Raw genomic sequence first — 19591 nt, 5'->3', positions numbered from 1 at the left:
CCAGTTGGACCTCTGTTAAATTAGGGGGTGAATATTTTATGCAAACACTTCATTTTTAATTAATTTACATTAGTTTGTAAAAAATTTCACTTTGACATGAGAGAAGATTTTTTATTTCTTTTTTTTGCAAATTTTGTCAAAAAAGCCAAATTATATTAGCCATGCTTTCATGTATAAAAGCAACAAACGGGGAAACCATCCAAGGGAGGTGAATACCTTTTCTATGCATTGGAAATCCAAGTCTTTTTTTTCTTTTTTCTCCATAATGTTATAATATAACGGCGTTGGTTGAGCTTTGACCTTTTGGGATACGAAATGCCATCACTTCATCATAAGTCCCATTCGACATTTGTCTTAAATATTGTCATAAATAGCGAATTAATTCCTAAACCATGGCCAAAAACCTTCTTTGTGAGGTCGCTGTGACCTTTGAACATCAAATTCGAATCTGTTCAACCTCGATTCTGAGTGAATGTTCACAAGGAAGGGATGCACATATCACGTTTGTCAACAGATCAATTTCTTTTCGACACCGTTATTAACAGGGTTGTCTTTTTGCAGTTTCATTCTGCCTAGTGCTTTTATCTGTGTCAACAACAATAAATATCCTTCAAATGCCAGTTGTTTTGTGCATTTTGTGTGCAGCCCTAACATCGGGTATATATTTTTTGAACACAGTGATAGGTAGGGTGATGACCTTCAAAAAGACACTTAAAGAGTGCATTGAACAATGCTTCTGCTATGTTGCTCTCTGGGCTAGCACTCTCGCGGTTCTCTGTACTTTAGGAATTTTATGAAGCACCTGTCAACTCGATGTCTTTTACTGTTACAAACCTGCCCATACACATACACCACTCCATTTTGTATTTGTTTGTCATAACCGTGTATTAGTCATGATATCTTCAAACTGTGCATGGCACTTGAAGTCGAGCAGCTTCTACTCAAATAAATATTTGGCCCAAGAGCACCAAAATGCAACATTTACATTAAAACGATCATTAAAATGGAGAGTCTTGCACTTATACAGATAACCAGGAAAATGGAAGGAAGCCTCAGACAATGACAGATGAAATTGCAGGATATTATCTTATAGTATAGATCTGTTTAATGGTCTTTGTGGTTTGCCGGTTTCTCCAACCCGGATTTCTGCATTTGATTGTGTCTTTGATAGGGAAAAGGATAAATGTCGGTTTGAGGCAGCTATTATGCTGCTTTAAACTGAACCTGTTGTTCAGTGTATTTGGTAATTCCACACTACATCAGTTTGTGTCATTAGGGGATAAAAGCGGTGAATAGTGGCCAGCTTAATGCCTGCTATCAGGCTGCTATTTGCCTGCTTGATGTTCTTTGGACACTGTGACTTATCAGTCAGTGTTACCTGAGGTTACAGGCTAAGGCGCACACGTCGTGTCGTGCCACATCTATCTGCCACTCAGAGGTCCTGGGGTCCTCTCTAATGGAACCACATCAATCACAGAATTAGCTCTGTGGAAACTTTTCACCCGTCGTGATTTTACCCTTAAGAGCTGCCCCTCTCAGCCACACTTCCACCAGACCTTTGAGCGCAAGGGAAAGACGGCTGTCTCAGGGACTGAACGGTTTCATGCCCAACAAACTGTGCTAGTTTGTCACTCAGCTCACATAAAGACAACATGGTATAATAGTGATATCAAATCGGAAAAGGCCTGTCTTTATTACTTCAATACTAGCTGGGCGTGTGGAGCACAAGCATTAACTTGGGGTGTCACGGCCTATAATGCCTCTGCAGAATATGTGCTGGATCTAAAGCTCAGTCTAATCACTGCTCCACTGTAGGAAATACAAAATAACATGACTATGTAGTATTGTGAATGTAGCATCATACCAGTCTGACATAACTTTAGCCTCTGGGTTTTTAAAACTTTTGAGGCCTAGCTCAAAGCTACATAAATATTTTAACAGTTACTATGGCTGGGGAACCCAAGGGGAAAAGAGATGGGTCTAAGTCAAATATTAATGAATAGGCTTTTCAAAATATAAACATCAGTCCAACATGCCATCCAGTGTATGTAAGTCGTCTTGTATTAATGTACAATATGAGCACTGCTTAAAAGTTGATATGGTAAGATAAATTCTCAGTCCTGAATCCTTATCACATCTATTAGAGCACACGCTGCCTAAGGCAATGCAAAAAATGGGAGCAAAATATTCTCTAATCTGTTTAATTTCGGTTTCGCTTACTTACACTAGTGGCTCAGAAGGGATATCCATTACATTTCTCTATACTGTACGCTTGCATACAAATACACACACTGATTCTCACGATTTGGCTAATATAACAAGACACAGATATATTACAGATGTGTATTATTTTCATTATACAACTTACTTCTTCCGGGAGACTGGGATTTCTGTGTGCGTCAGACAATTAATTTTTCATTCAGTGCAATTCTAACTGATACTGATAATGGCATTCTTAAAGTAAAAATACTGCAAAATGACAATCATTAGTGTCTGAAATCTCTACTTACTGCTCACTGTCGAGTGTCCATTACATAACCCAATCAGCATGAAACACTCAACACAATGTCTTTTATCTGCTGCAGGTTTTGAGTGTATTAATGTGAAGACATAAAATGTTTTTCATTGAAGTTTAGATGACCTAGTTGGCAGATTACTGGTTGAGTCTCACTGCTTGTAGTCATCATGGTTTAGCTGAGCCAATCGGTTGCCAGCTCTAACTCTAAAGTTAAATATTTACATGTACAACCATGACTGTCGTTACATCACATATACTATGACACTTTAACTATTGTCTATATTCCTTCTTACTTTTAAGTCGGCTCTTGCCTTATTTCATAAACCAAACATCTAATATTTGACGTCCTTATTATCTACTATCTCTTGGTTTTTGTATCGTGTCCCATTATGTGACATTAAGTAGACTCAGCGAATATTGTTGGGACTTTTCAGAATGACACAGGGCTTTTTGCCAAAGATGAATTAGCCGCAGTTTATAATGGAAGGATGGGTGTACTTAATGGACAGACCTGTGCCTCTGACATTACCTCACAAATGGCCAAGAGGCAACATTAGCCCTTAACATTGCAGGTGATTTACATTAATGGTGGGTCCATTTTTATTTAGGAAATACAGAGGAAAGTGAGCCATGAAAAGAAAGACGACCTCTTGGGTTGGAAGTGAGTGTCCATTAATCAAATAGGCCTATAATGGACAGCTTTGGATTTCAGAATACAATACATCTTTATCACCATTAAGCCTACATAACACCAAAAAAAAAAAAGTAAATTACTAAAACAAGGCAACTAAAACACTTATATCAGTGAAAACTGATTAGATTTTGTTCTTATATTAGGGCACTTAGCATGCAGAATTATTTGAGGAAAAGCAGAGGAGCATGCAGCAAAGCCAAACCGTACAGTTAAGATATTTAATCAAAGAAATATGTGACACAGAAGTGAAAGAGCATAGACTGTATAAAGATGGACGGTAGAACAGCTCCTTAAAAGTGAAGCCAAAGCAAGTAGAGCTCCCCCTGGTGACTGGCTGCAGTATAGGTCATAAGCTCCACTCCCTCCATGTTAGTGGATGGGACTTGGGCCAAATTAAAACATGAAAGTACATGTCAAATAATTTTTTTCAAGAATGGTTTCAGTCATTTTCGGTAGTTAATATAATACTGTTCCATATTCAAGTGTCCATTTTTCTGAGAAATTTAGTTTTAGTTAGTTATTTGATTCTATAGAAACAGGATGTGACGTCATGATCTCTACAAGTTGCCATCCCAATAAGTACACTGTATAATCCAACATTTATTTGTAATTGGTGGAGTCTACCTATGGATTTTATATACAGTCTATGGGAAAGAATAAAAGTAAAAGCTGTTCAGTACCACCGATACATATAGAAATGCGTGAAAAAAAGACAAATGCACAATTTGCCAAAGAGAGGAAGGCAAACAAATGGCAGATAGAGGGTTCATTACTCTAACACACCACCATATGAGTAAGGTGTATGTTTCTTTTGCCACAGGCGAATGTGAAAAGAAACGTGAAGCATGTTTTCCCAAAACTCAATTTGCTCAAAAATACTAGCTCGAAATGTGGGTTGTCATTGAATTTCTACGGTGCGATGGTTTTCTCAGTTTGCTTCGACCAAGATATGAAAATTGTACACAAAAAAGTAGAAACTGAATGCATATTTGGGTTGTAATTAATTCAAGTAAAGATTAAGCAACACCTTCTAGTCAACTCCGTTTGTTTGCTTTTTGCTCGGTCCAGGATGTCCTCTAGCTAGACGCCGCATTAAATCCATCGTTCACACAGCCTTTATCGTCCCAAGTCAGAGGACACACTTAACGTTCTGCAGAGCGACTCCATGCTCCCTCTTCTGTCCCAACACAAAGACACGCATGGTTCTCAAAGCAACATTCAATCACCCCATGTGCTACAAATTTGATTTAAGGCTGCAATTTCATTAGCCACACATTTTTCACAGGACAACACAGAGCTCAGGCCCTCACATTTCATCATCAACTTTGCCATTGCTATTATTTGCCCTCTCCTTCCCTTAACCGACCCTGAAAAACAAACAGACTGTGCACAAAAGTGTCATTTTTGGTGAAAAAACGAAAAACAAAAAAACGCTGAGCGGGCAGACAGACAGGAAACCTCTGCAAAAAGGGAGCGACAGGAATAGTGAGTGTGGCGACATGACAGGAGTGATAAGTAAAGATGAATATCCCTCAGGCGGCTCACTACTGATTACTTACTTTCTTACTATTATGGCCTCACGTGTTCCAAGGCGATTTGCTTCTACGGTTGGCCGTAAAACAGCAGAGTGAGCATATCACTGGTGTGGTTTATGCCTGCAACCTGCTTTCATCGTGACATAAAACACTGCTTCACATCACAAGAGGCCTGTCCAAATGACATAAAAAGAAAACTGCTGACTCGCACCACGTTTTCAGTATTTACTGTGTTTGCGCAGGGTAAAGACAAAACTGGAGTGTACAGTAGATATTAGGATATTATTAAATCATTAGGACAGAATGCCACGCATGCAACAATAGAACTATAGAAGAATCTGAGGATCTGGAGTAAGTAATTCCAAATAATGGTTTCTGACAAACACTGTCTATTGCACTCGGCCTAATGGTCTCGGCCTCTAATCTTTCAAAACAGGTCACAAAAGTGTTTCAAAAGCTGGGTCCCGCAGAAGAAAAGACATAATTCAAAGAGAGGGAAAACGTACATCTGCGGGCGAGAATTTTTAGTTTCAGATTCATGCACATTTGCTGCTCTAGTGAGTACTCATAGCAGCAGGATGGTGTATGAGTGTATGCAAAGAGGCAGGCTTTGGTTGCCACAGGAAATACTCGTTAGTTGGGTGAATTCCTGTTGATTTGTGAATTGTTTTACAATAAGAACATCATACAATATGGAAAGCCTTAAGGGTGGTGTATACCTCTACGGGACATAGATGGCATAACCTAAGCACACAGCCTACACTGGTGCGAGCCATTTACACTCGTGCGCTCGTCTGTCTGGTCTAGTCAGCGCTGTGTACCAAGCGGACCAATCACAGCCCACTGGGTAGTAGCCGTACGCCGTCAAATTGACGCAGAAGTCTTTATGTGCACCGGCAGTTATTACATGTATTGATGCAGAAGTACGAGCCACGCATTACGCTTTGATAATTTAAGGTGGTGACATTTTCCTAATGTTTGAGCTTCAAAGGAGGGAGAAGGAGCTGCTGAATGACACGTGGCAGTGGTCTGTCCGGCACCTTTCTTTTCTCCTCACAGCCTTTCATTATTGTCATTGTACTTGTGACCTTATCATTGACATGCCAGAATAACACTGCTGGTGTTCGCTGGTGTTCAACAGGAGGGCAGCGGAAAGAAAGGGAACGTGTACATGGCCAGAGAATGCTCAACTGAGCAGAGGATTTTTACCTCATTAGGACTATTGCTCCACGATGATGTTTAAAACATGAACTGCATGCTCATTTAGTGCGTAATTTGACGGAGGAGCGACAGGGTCAAAAAAGGGGGTAGCAACCGAGGTGGAAGGGTCGCGATCATTAAGATTACATTAACTAGCATTAACTGAGCATGGCTTCCGTGACTCCGCCTCTCTGTTTCTTGAGGAGATAATAGCTCTCTAGCTTCCAAAGGTTTGTGCATCGTTTTCTAAAACTCATTTGCATCCTTTCTATTCTCTTTATCTCTCTCCTGTATTCGCTGCCTTTCACTTTCTCTTTCCCTCACTTTCTCTCACACACCCACATGCAGGCACTCCATTCAGATTTAGAGAGCACTGTAGGCAGAAATGCCCAAGGTTTGGATCATGCTGAGGAAGCAGGAATTAATTCCAATAAGGCTCGAACAGGGAAGAGCCACTCCATTTTGCACCACTCCTGGAGTCACTCAAACAAGGAGCACCCGTGCATTTGCCGCTTATGCACACGCACACACACACACACACACATTCTGAGCACACATGGTACTGTGATATTGCACGGCAGCCAAATTTTATTTATTAAACACCAGCGGTGTCTTTGACATTAATACCATGTTAATGAAGCCCCCGACACCCCCATTCACCTGTCTCTTCCATTTCACAGAGAATTTTAAACAGCCATGGGGTGCTGCTAAATACTGTTGCTCACAATAAAAACACGTTTGTCACGATTAAAAGCATTGTGGTGTCAATGTCAAAAGCCTTGCTGGAAATGTGTTGTATCCTCGCTGTCATCTACTCTTTCGGAGGACATATCCTACAGTAGTTCAGAACACAGCCACACAGCTCATCTGGGAATAATGTAATTTCTTTCGCTCTTCTTTTATTATATGCCTGTACGTCTTTTTCATTTTCCATCCCATTCCTACCAAGGTGCTATACCTCCATGTCACTATCCTACTCCTTCTAAAATGTCTGCTTCTCCATATTTCCATGTCTACTATTGGGGGAGATCAGATAGAACATTGCTCTTCTTGGCACTTTCCAGCGTCCCTTGAGCCTAGGACAAAGCATTACGGTATGTTATAGACTCTTGATATGCAGCTGCAGTATAACTGGTAATTCTCTACAGTATATCAGTACAGGCACCTTAGGGGCATCCTAAGTTCAAAGCCTCATAAAGCTATCCAGATGGTCCCCGTCTGACTGCACGACATGTTTCTCATCTTACCTATCGGTGACAGCTCTGCCACACTGCCGATATAGGGACCTTCCAAGAACTTGGGCTCGCTGTCATTGATGTCCTGGACCTTGATGACAAACTCCGACTCTGGTTCCAGCGGGTCGTTGGAGAGCCGGTCTCGGGCCTGGGCCCGAAGCGTGTAAAAAGCCTTCTCTTCTCGGTCCAGTCTCTCTGTGGCGTGTATGTCTCCTGTAAGCTCATCGATGATGAAGATGGTACCCGCGCCTTCTCCAGAGATAGTGTACTTGATGTTTCCTTCACCTTCATCGGAGTCCGTATGAATCTGCAAATTGATGGAGAGTACATGAAAGGAAAGTGAGTACATGAAATTAAATATTACTATTACTATTTCATGGTAACCCAGTCTTAAAAATAAATCATGTTCATATAATATTGAGAAACTAAACTTTTAGTTGGAATTACTCGTCACTAGGCTGGATTTAGATGGGACGGCGGTAACTGAGATGCCAAGCATCCTCTACCAGCATGCTAGCTACACTGATCAGTCGCTAGCTTTCAAAGCTGCCCACAATGTAGATTGTTATGTTTAGACCATGACAGATGGATGGTTCGTCCAATCACCTGCTAGTATTTTTAGTTCCTTCCCTTTTCCAACCCGTTTCCAAGACTGTTCTGCATAACAGAGGTTATGTTCTAGACATGTTTTGGTACTCTGTTCAGGTAAAGGTTTTGGAAATTGGTAAGTTGGTTAAATACAGAAGTGTCAGCACTCACTAAAAACAAAACCAAGACCCTTCCTTAACCAGAAAAAAACTCTTAAGCCAACTCCCTATAGACCAGCCGTCATAGCTGTAGTGAAAAAGGACACCACAGTTCTGATGATTTACACCTTTTCTGCACATTGTGCCCTTCACAGGATGTGACGCCCAAATTAGGAGCTCAAAGTCGTTTCAAAGATTGTTAAAGGTAGAGACATAAAGGTGCTGTGGCTCAAAAGTGAACTTAAAGGAGCCCTTATAAATCAGTGCTATAGTTCCCTGTAATGTGATTAGAAGACATTCCAGGGGTAGCAATAGTAGCAGCATCGGTCCCCCATCCCAAGCTCCCCTTTGGCTCTTTAGAGAGCACTAGACTTACTCTCTCTCTCTCCCTCTCTCCCCCTCATTCGCCTTCTATCTGAAATTATAATTCAGAGCTGTCTATGTAATGTAACTGGTTCAATCTACCGAACAGACCAGGGGAGAGGGGAAATCGCCCAGGCCTCCCTGGTTAATATTTTATAAAGGCTTAATTAAATACAGGTTTCTATCACCCTTGCGGGGGTTTTCATTAAGTATTTGTCGTAAAACCCCAGAATAATGCAAGCCTGTGCCTTGATATTGCTTCCCTCATTCGGTTTCTCCTCCCTTTTTATCTGTCTTTTTTTTTTTCTTTTGCCTTTTCTCACCATCCTGAATCATCCTGAAGACAAATACACGGACGGCCAGAGAAAATATACTGCTGGATACTTCAGTGGTATCAATATTTCAGTTATAATAAAAACAAAAAAAAGTTTAATCGTCCAGACTGTGAGAGTTATCCAATAAAAGTGAGCGCACTCTTTCACAAGTGGGTACGTTTTCCCCAGACACTCTCACTCTTTCTCTCTCTCTCTCACTCTTTTACTGTCTCTCTATATTTTTAAATTGGATTGTGCCGACAAGTGTGCGTGTGAAATGTTGTCATCATGTGCTAATTCAATTGCGCAAATGCAGGCACCGTGCATGCAGGCTCTTACCTACTGTACATGTGTGCACCGAGCCACACACACACACACACACACACCCCTACCTACTGTGCACGCTTATACACACACACAAGCAGTGAGTCCATCATTCTGCTGGGATGATGCTGTTTCTCCCCCCTCAGGCTGGCTATACCCATCCTTCTGTCAGTCCGTCCTCGCTGGAGTGATTCAAGTTGGCAGCTTGATAAACACGCATACGCACACGCACACACACACACTACGCTTTGCTAAGTTGTTCTAAGCAAACTAAAGGTCAGAGCCAGGACGTTCGTCGCTTAGCAAAAACAAAAAAAAAAAAAGCAACGTGCCCAAAAAATGTACATGATGGGAACGACACAAATCTCCGACTTTATTTTGAGCACATCTTCCTTCGCTTTTTGTGTTTTACATTATACACAAGTGTAATGCACTAATAACAATGTGGTAAAAATGTAGACCCTCCACTTTTGAGCTCGGTGTGTAAGCTTTTCCTTTGGCAAGGTCACTAGTATTGAGAAGGGTATTTAATGCTCAAAACAGACGTGAGCACACACCATCTAAACACTATATATTTCAAATGACTTTTTTTTTCTTTAAAGACGGGAAACAGCAGTTCTGTTCAGCTGAAGTTCACGTGTTTAGAAGGGACTCTTTTTCACAGCAGGGAAGAAGAATCAAAAGGCCCAGAGGAAGTCAGGAAACCACTTCCTTCAGTTAGGACGCAACACTTTTAACGTTGGGGACAGAGCAAGCACATGGTCAGACAGCAAAGAGGTGGATTATAATGCAGGATGTGTAGTTTGAGAATCTTCCGCGGTCATTATGGTACTTTTTTCCCCACAGTGAAAATGGGTCATCGCGGGGATCCATTGTCACAGGCTGAATTCATGCTTACCAATGCCACTGATCCCAGTCTATGAGGAAGATTTTATAACCACCTTGCAAAGCAGTGGGGGAATTTTTACTCAGAAAACAGTCTTTTGGAAGGAAATGTTACTTTTCCATGCATATAAATACATTATATTTAGAGGAAACACATCTTTCAGATACAAAAGAGTTTATTTAATCTCAGCCAATAGAGCGTGGATCTTCTCAATTTGGGTAAATACTGAAAACAATGTAACGTTTCAGACACTATCCATATTTATTGCTCATATGATTTACTTAAACTGTATGAGTAAAAACAAACATCACACCAAGGGGATATGTGAGAGGCGCAAGGCAAAAAACATGGTGCACACTGCTGGTCTGAAAAAAATTCAACAAGTTCAGTACACCTCACAAATGAGCGATGAGGTTAAGGTACACACTACTAGTCACTGGCACAACTGCAGCCCGTTTGCTAAAACGTCATTCACATCTGAGTTGAAAGTCACATAATCACGATATACACATTTTTAAACTCAGTGTGTCACAACTGGCGATGATGGGTCGTATGGGAGAAAGGATGGATCAGCATGCAGGCATTGTATTTGTAGAAAAAAATACCTTAAATGAATGAGAAAAATACACGTAACTGTAATGGTCTCATTTCGAGGCATCCGCAAATGATCAAGGGGACACTGACCTTCCTTAGTTTACATGTAAAATGAAAACAGACACATCTGTTTGCTATCATCCAGTACGTTTTATACCCTTTCAAGGAGGACATTCAAGGGGGTTCTCGGCCACTTTGACCCAAGTGGCATCAATCATTTCTCATTTGGAAACAGAATGAAACATAATATTTCCAACATTACCCTCTCAAATATTCCCTTTTCAAATGCATAATCAAATTACACATGTTATTATTTAAGCTACTGATCAAGTAAACTTTCCCCTCAGTATCGCAGCTTTTAAAATATGTTCCTTTTACAGGGGCATGCAGCTCAGCTGCAACTGAAGACCTCCACAGAAGAACTGAAGACCTCCAAGACACAGAAAACCTTGGAGACAATTGTCCTCATGACAGAGTGACTGACACTTTCAGCCAGCGCCATTATCTCCATCATGTGAAACCCAGATATAGACTTCTATAAATCCATTTTTCAAATTACAGAATTTGTCAATGAATATTACATTTCTACTCTTCAGAACAATCCAGTTATAAGTTGGCATCAGGAATTGTAAGTACTCTGTGTTTACATCTGCGCCAACAGTTCCAGACTCGACCATGATAGCATGAGCGTCTGTTAAATAATGAAGGCAAGACAAATGAGCTAAACCATGTAGATCGTTTTTATCATAATGCACGATCGACTTTCTGTGCGTATCCCCTGTAGGACTTGCATTGTCCTGTGAGGCGGTCTTTGACCGGCGCATATGATTATTATAATTATTGATCATTGCAGCTACTAAAACTAATTAATTCATGCAGGTTTCTCTTACTAGAGAGGATGATTACCATAACCAGCAATTCTCAATGCACATCAGGCATTCGGAATATAATAGTAACATCCTATAGATACTCAATAAATCATGTGAGCCTATCTTTTGAACCTATGAAAAAGTGTGAATTTGTCACTGTCGCTAAACAGTTATTATGATTCAGGCATTAAGTTGATCCAAGTAATAGTCAGCCGCGCCCTGGGGTTTACAGTGGAGGGCTGCAGGGTGACTCAGGGGACAGTGAGTCTGTGTATGCCCCGTCAGAATCACCTTTAGGTCATAACAAAGTGTCAAGCTGTCACTATAGGCTAACCTCCTAAAAGGGATGACATATTGCGTGATTCACATGCAGTGACGGAAGTTTGCTTTTGTAGTTGGCGGTCAGCTCTTTTGAGTTTGTATGTTAAAACTCAAACTAGGACTAAATAAATGTACATGCAGTGGTGGTGAATAAAAAAAAAAAAGAAATCTTTTTTGGAAAGATACCACTTTCTCAAACCCATTACGAAACAGAACAGAAAAGGAAGACATTCGTGGAGCGGTATTTTACATTTGCAGTGGAGACAGTGTAGAATGTGGGCTGCACTGAATCTTTAGTTTACCGAGGGTTTCAAAGTGGAAGCAAATTGGCTGTCTTATTTTTAAGTCTGTGTAATCAGGAGTAGGCCTGCCACATTTCACCGCAAGTTGTCAAGCTCTCTGATCTTGGCAGCTTCAAAGTGGTAACAAGGTGACTGAATCAGAGACGGCCTAGGTGGAGACGGCTATGGGGAAGGAAGAGTACAGACCATGGAAGACAGAGTCGGAGCCAGAGATGAGAGGAGGGTAGTAAATGGCAGTCGGAGGAAGAAATTAAAATCAAGGGGTGATGGTACTGACTGGTGCGGAATAGGAGGCAGAGACTGTGCATAAGCAGCGTTCCACTTTTAGGCACATTCTGCATGTCATAAAACACATTTAAACTGTGTGAAGACAGGGTTACTCAGTCCATTATCAAGGCTATATATCACTAACACGGCAAAAACACATATGCAGGTAGATGAAGCTTAGACAGAAGAATCCAAAAGGTACAATAACATCAGAAACCCCAAATTCGTCAAAGGGACATGAGCAAAAGGCTTTCTTGTACTCCAAAAGAGGAAACGTGTCCTCCTTTTCAAAACATGTTCAGCAGCCCCACAGTTTCTCTTTCTTTCAGTCTTCCAATCTTAAGCTGTTCCTCTTTGATGGCAGCCGAGTGATGTTGTCACAGTTGGACATACAGTCTCGACTAATTATAGCTCGCGTCATTATGACAAGGGAAATTGCCTGAACAGGCATGGCACATGCATTTTTCTGTGTGTAAACAGTTTCCTCTCGCTCATAAACACACATCTGCATTGTGCCATTTAATGTTGTGTTCAGTGGAAAAAAAAAAACAGCTCGCTTTCAATGTTCCTGGGATTATGACACCTCAAACTGTGACGAGCAACAACTTAAAGTTTATCGGGTATCAAGGTAAAACTTCTTTTCTCCCTCTTTCATTACATGGGAAATGACATTTGCTAAATTCTAACAATGTATTTCTGGACAATAACATTCTCGGAAGCAGCAAAGGCAAGCCATACCACACTTTAACAATGAATCTGGCAACGTTTAGTCGCTCACAGTATGAACATAGCATGAGACTAGTATGGTGTCATGTACAACTTTAGAAACTCTTTATTAAATTAGAAAAATATGTAGCACATAGCTCAACTCATCTTCAATGGATGCTGGGTATATATAGCTACAAATTGACTCCCGACCGAGGCGTACCTGGCTTCAACAATTTTTCTTAGAGTTCCTATAATACGTCTCTCTCCTCTCCCCACAATAAAATATGAAATGGCATTTGCTAAATAATACCAATTTATTCCTAAATAATAGAATGTTGTTCGAACGTGCTCACAATAGGGGAAGGGAAGTTACTGGCCGGAAGAATAGTGATTGTGCACAAATGATGCTTTGTCGCTACCTGGGTATCATGTACAACTTTAGAAACACTTTACTAAATAAGATGTAATGAAAATAATATCAGCTTTCTACAATTTCACAAGTCTGCTTTATTTCCCAGCTGCAGTCAAACTCAAAACCACACAATATGAAAATCCTAGTCATAAATCAAAGTGAGCTTCTTCAGAAAGATGAGTCCATCTGCTTCATTCGGCTTTGAGACTTACAATGGGACAAAGAAGCACCTTGAACATGGACTGCACAAGCACTCATTCGCTGTTCCTGCTGGGACAGGAAAAGGAAATCCATGCCAGATACAGGCTTAAAGAACATGTTGGACGGATATAAAAAGACATCCGGAATTGTACACAAAGCACTTGAACTATGCTCTTTTTGTTGCTGTACTATAAAAGCATGGGCACACGCTACATACATGGCCCAAATCAAGTAAATGCAGCCTCACAGTGACTTTATTTCTGACCGCTTTTGTCAAACAAGAGTGGAAAGACATTGTCATGTCATTTTTATCTTCTTGTCTTCCTTTAACAGGAATCATTTAAGATTATCTGTGTTCAACAGCAGTTCTGCTTCCTACAAAGACCCGCTTCCTTGCCTTCTTATCATAAAAGATTTTTTTTCTATTCAGTTCTGACCAAATCTGCCAGATTAATGTCATGTGAGTGACCATTTTATTGGGAAATCTGATTTTTATTGGCAGAGTAGTGGCAGCCAAAGCGTGAGGCCACGCAAACTTGGCAAGTTTGCTGAGTAGGGGTAAAGCAATATGCGCACTTGTTGTAATTATGCAGCACAGAGGCATACTCCTTGTATTTAATCCTCCATTACTCGAATTAAAGTGTTGATACCAAAAATCCAACTCTGAGTGTAAGAATTACACACAGGCATTCACATCCTCAACCATACACACCATTAATAGACCTGATTGCACTGCCCGATGTCCATGGACACATAAAGTGCAATAACTTTAGATCATGCTATTAATAAAATAGTTTCTCGTCCCTTCTCTCCTGCTCCAAGCTGCCTTAAGCTCTTTAATATCAGTTTTCCGCCTTCCCTAGCACACTGTCCTATAATGAATCACGAGTCAGTGTAGGAAGCCTCGTCTCTCCCAGTCTCCATTTGCTGCCTTCTTTCTTCCTTCATTCCCTTTCTCATGTATCACTCAGTTTCGTTTATTTCTCCGTCTCCCGGCTGACAAACAGTACTGCCTGTTGGGCGCGTTGTTGATCTTGCCAGCAGGAATGCATCACTGCCACAACTGGAGACCAATAACGGTCAAAGGATAATTACTCAGTAACATCTCCATTCATTTGTAAGAATAGAGAGATCAATATATGCAGATGCAATATTAGCTGGTCAATTGCCATGTCTAAATGCTTACAAAACAAGGGGATCACATGATTGATGTGTGTGACTCATCGCTGAGTCTCATTCTGTCTGCATTAATGTTCCGTCTTTTCATATCACGTCCTGTGTAAGGCAATCGAATCGTACATGCTGTCCACTCTCATCAGCTCACTGAGGTTCATTTGAGAAACAGCTGATGAAGGGGATGCGAACGAGTGGATGGGGGGGGGGGGGAGAAGAAAACATTCCAAAATACATACAAGGCAGATTTGATGTGACGCGCACTCATTATCTTTAATTGCATTAGAAAAATAACATTCAGTGATCACATTTCGGGTGTCAAGATGTTGAGGACAAAGAGAAGGGCACTGCTGAGGCTGCCATCACTGAGTAAGGCTACGAAATAGTTCCAGGAACTAAGTAATCACGACAGCTATGTTTCCAAGACTTGTAAAGAAAAAAAAAAAACTGTTAAAAATGACTGTTATGATTGGAGAAGTGATCTAATGGTGGTTGTGCTTATGTTTGAGATACGTTTTAGGAGATTTAAATGTCTAGTTCATGTATGTTGTCTACAACGAGGATGATTATATACGCAAGCTGTCGCAGCCTGTAGGCTGTTTTTGACAAGTGAAAACATGCTCCGCAGTGAAATGATAAGAAAGTCAGAATAAAACAGAGCAGGTATTTTTGTAGGGAATCAACTATCCTCTGGTGTAAACAGGTAAGGTTACTGAGTTGCTAATTTGTAAATAAAAATAAAAATCCCTGCTACAAAAACAATGTGCATTTCATATAATTAGTGGATGACCTCAGTCATCTCTTGAACAGATGTTGTAAAGCTTTCTTTAGACTGTAAAATATAAGAATAGCTCAGTAGGTTAGGGATATAGCGTAGGTATTTCGAGTCAACTTTTGATTCGTTGCTTATTGACTCTAGTTAAGATCAGTTTATCTAGATGTGGCCAATTTTCAGACTGTTTGAGCAAAACCGTATTATTCATTCATTCATTTTCGGTAACCGCTTGTCCTTTGGAGGGTCGCGGGGGTGCTGGAGCCTATCCCAGTTGTCATTGGGCGAGAGGCAGGGTACACCCTGGACAGGTCGCCAGTCTATCGCGGGTCTAAAATTGTATTAGAAGAATTAGAAGAATTTTAACTTCCGCTAAACACACAGTGCTCAAGTTTACATCAAGAGATTTTCATGTGAAGAATGACCAGTATGTACTCAGCTCTCAGCCAGTGGGCTACAGTTTTTCAGAGAGAGAGTTCATCAGAGAACAAGGAGGCTTCTGTCCTTAAATGAATACAAGGCCTGGAATGGGGGAGTGAAAGAAATCTTAAAACCACAGAGTGTCCCACATTGCACAAGAATTACCAGCCACTGATACCGATGAGTATTTTCATTGTCGTGCCATACACTGTGCTAGTCAAAAAAACGTACAGCATTCTTTAGTAATATATGCATTTTGACAAGTTAATGAAGACACAACTGTGCATTCAGAGCTTTGCTTTTTTAACACCTTCACAAGGAAAAAAAGCTCTAATCTTTGTTCACTGATGAGACGGTTCATTTGAGAGGCAGTTCTCTGCAAATAACCACTGGGACTTGATCTTTCGCTTTTTATTCTTACACCCGTGAGGTCAAGGTCTTGACCTCAAGATCTCTGTATGCAAGAGAAAAGCAGCAGGAGCATAAAAGCAACAACAGAGCAATTATTAATAATTATGAGGATTTTTTTTTTTTTTTTTTTTTTGTCGTGCTAGTGTCAGTTTAGCAATTCAGTGTATTCAAATGGGCCGTTCTTGGCAGCTATTTTGGTCAATTTGCATCTTTTTCTTTTAGTGCAAATACCAAGGTGCACTGAGCACCATTTGGTTGCTGATTAGGGAAGGTGCATAATTAGACCAGTCACAAATTACTTTAATTTGGCTGGGCTTTGACAGGAATCATAGTTTTACCCTGAAATGTAAAATGATTCCCTCTATTATGTAAACTGGATAATGAAGGAGATTTTTATGGGGAGAAATTAATTTATGAAAAAATGAAAAACTAACATTACGGCTTGAAGTGCATGTAGCACTGGCCATCTCATTTTCATTAACTTCATTTCTTAAGTAAAACTTTAAGTAAATAAAACTCCTGCAGGATAAAAAGTTTGAAAATGAGCCTTAATTGCATATTTGTGTGATGTTGATTTTTTATTTTGTGCAACAATTTGAGCAACATTCTATTTCTAAACGGTAAGAACACTATAAACTCATTAGGCCTGACTTGACTGAGGTTATAAGGTAAAGCCCCATCCACATGTAAAGCGTTTCGCTTATTTCCCATCACTTGCAGGAAACAGTTGATCGCAGTAGGTTGCAAGGTTAACTGTCCTTTATTTTTCCCACCATGTAACAAGCGGAACGTAAAATTTGAAAATAAAATCCTGCCACTTTGCACTGATAAAGCTTTTTTTGCCTGCCATCACTGCAACTCACTGAATACAATTAAATTCCCATGATCTCTGGTTGCCACTTCACTGCTGGTGCGTACGCCCCTTTAGGCAGGTCAAGAATTCTCATTAGGAATGGTGAACTGATGATAATTTCAGAGCTCAATAAAGTCTGACTCTTCCAACCCGGTGGTAACACCCAATCATCACAGGTTCCTCTGAAGAAATGATGGCAAATTCGAAAATGAAGCTAACTGGTGCCTCACTGATGGATGTGTCTGCTGCAGGGGTTGCATTTACTTTGATGGTATAGAAATTCAAATACCAATGCATATAACAACACATAAAATATATCACGCAACCTCTGAACTACATTAGTAGACTAAAATACAAGCATCAGTCAATAATAATGTTGCTGTAGTACAAACTGTGTGTCCCTACTTATTAAGCCCATAGACTGCATAAATATGGACAACGTCTCCACGCTTCCTTGCACTGGCCAAACTGGCGCTATTTTTCTGCCGCACGTCTTTATACTGTGTATACTATTTTAGCCCCTAAAATAGTAAGCTAATATTTAAATGCTCCTTTGCATATATATGTGGAACATGTTTTCATTTGCATGCTATATTTACTCTGTTCCTCAATGAAAAGAACAGTTTTTGCTAGGAACTGATCTGAACTGCTCATTACAAAAAATGTCTGCTGTTATGTGGAGTTGATGTGATTGGGAAAGCATCTTCCTGTTAATGTCATTTTACCACAACTTGGAAATTTGTTGTACAAAATCCCTCTGAATAGTGTCTGTCGTAACAGTCTTGCAACTGGATTCACTGTATCAGCACTTACTTTCAAAATATATCTTACCTTTCCTACGTATAGTGGCTCTGTGCCCGTGTACTCCTCCACCACAAAGAACTGGTTCCAAACCCATCCTCTCTTTACTCGTTCAAGTGACGAGGGTCCATCTTCCTGTCTGCTCCCTCCAGCGGTAGTACCACTAGTCCTTGAGGCCTCACACCAAGTAAAAGCATAGCAGCTAAGAAGACCCAGTCCTGCTAATAGTGCCCGAGCTCCTGTTGTCCAAACGGGAGCCATTTTGATTTTAAAAAAGGAAAGGAAAAAATGTAGTTTTATGTCAAACGCAACTCCAGCAGGGTGCAAAATGTAAAAGGTCTTTGTGACAGAACTTAAACGTTAATCCATGGAGTCACAAATCAAGCTGAAGTTATCTGTTGAATACACGGTAGGTCATGAACCATACTGGATTTGTACCAACTGGAGAGAACATGTACTTCAACAAAGTCAGTCATTCTGATTGTTTGTAGTAGAAAGGTTCCTGATATTTAGTATTTTTTGAAAGTAAAGTTTAAAGGCAACAAAAGGAACGTTTTTTAACTAGATTGGCTCAATGATGGTTATACAGTGGCATTGAGGAGCTTGCCAAAGAAGAGTGATGGCTTCCATCCATTCTTGACTAGTTTTTACTGCTTGCTTTGCTTCCACTTTCGCTCTTTGCCATATCACCTCCAGATGGTTCAATGCTAAGTTGTCCAAAAGTGACTCGATTAAAGTTTTCTGAGTAGAAAACTCTTCTGTAGTCCACTTCCTTGAAAAGCCAAAATTGGTTTTACCTCCTGAAGCAGAAGCCTTGAACTGGGAAAAGGCCAAGCGATTTTACTCTCCTTGATTACGTTTGATCTTGGATGGCTTTGCCCTTCAAAACAATCCATTGGTTTGGAAAGTTCATTCTTCAAAGGTCCTTCGGTATTTTTTTCACAATTATGACGGCTTCGTCAGCGATGCACAGACACGGAACCTGTAGACAGAAGAGAAAATTGCTGTTATCATCGCCGTAAGTTGACCTGGAGCTGGAAAGGTTTTTTTTGAAAGGGCTGCCTGAGTAGCAAACTTAAACATACAGTGGCCTACGTTTCCTAACATTAACTCTTTAATGCACAAATTGGAAACTGTTGCCTTTCTTTCACCTCCGTTTTCCTGAGCCCCCAAAACCCACCATGTGTTGATTTAGTCGGGATTATCTGCAGGAAACTGTTTTCCACCGGCAATTCTTGTGTTCAGCAAGAATTGTAACAATGTGCTATAAGAAGTAGAGTGATGGCAGGATGGTGAAAACAGGACAGGAAACCAGGTGTGTGGAAAATAGGAAGGAGAGAGAGAGAGAGAGAGTGAGAGAGATCATTGTTCATCACACACCAGACCCACAGCATCTGTCTGCCTTTCGTCCGACTGATGGAGCGGCCCTAACCTCAGCCAGCTGATTAATTGCATGAGGGAACACTAATTGGATAAAAGTATTAATCAATTAATTCTATCCAATGAGGCAACATCCCCCTAATACTTCTGACAAACACTGGAGAGTAGGAGGGGGTAGCAGACACGGTCCTTTGCTGTTGTGAAACATGCACAGAGGTTAGACAGAGCTGACGGAGCAGAAACGGAGATGGGGGTAGAGGAGAAAGGAGAGAGCGCCAGACAAAAAGAGAAA

At 40.6% G+C, this 19591-nt stretch overlaps 1 protein-coding gene across 1 annotated transcript in view; it reads right to left on the bottom strand.

Annotated features, from left to right (window-relative positions):
- cdh22 (cadherin 22) overlaps positions 1–18180 on the bottom strand; it is a gene marked incomplete at both ends in the record, with an annotated part of 66849 nt that extends 48669 nt beyond the window's left edge. The window contains 2 exons of the mRNA XM_084542273.1: positions 7195–7489; positions 17950–18180. Of these exons, the coding sequence (XP_084398399.1) occupies positions 7195–7489; positions 17950–18180 (526 nt within the window). The remainder of the gene's footprint in view (positions 1–7194; positions 7490–17949) is intronic.
- Between the last annotated feature and the right edge of the window lie 1411 nt (positions 18181–19591).

Source organism: Chelon labrosus, assembly GCF_963514085.1.
Source record: "Chelon labrosus genome assembly, chromosome: 4".
Lineage (NCBI taxonomy): Eukaryota > Metazoa > Chordata > Actinopteri > Mugiliformes > Mugilidae > Chelon > Chelon labrosus.
This window is presented reverse-complemented; position numbering and strand designations above follow the sequence as displayed.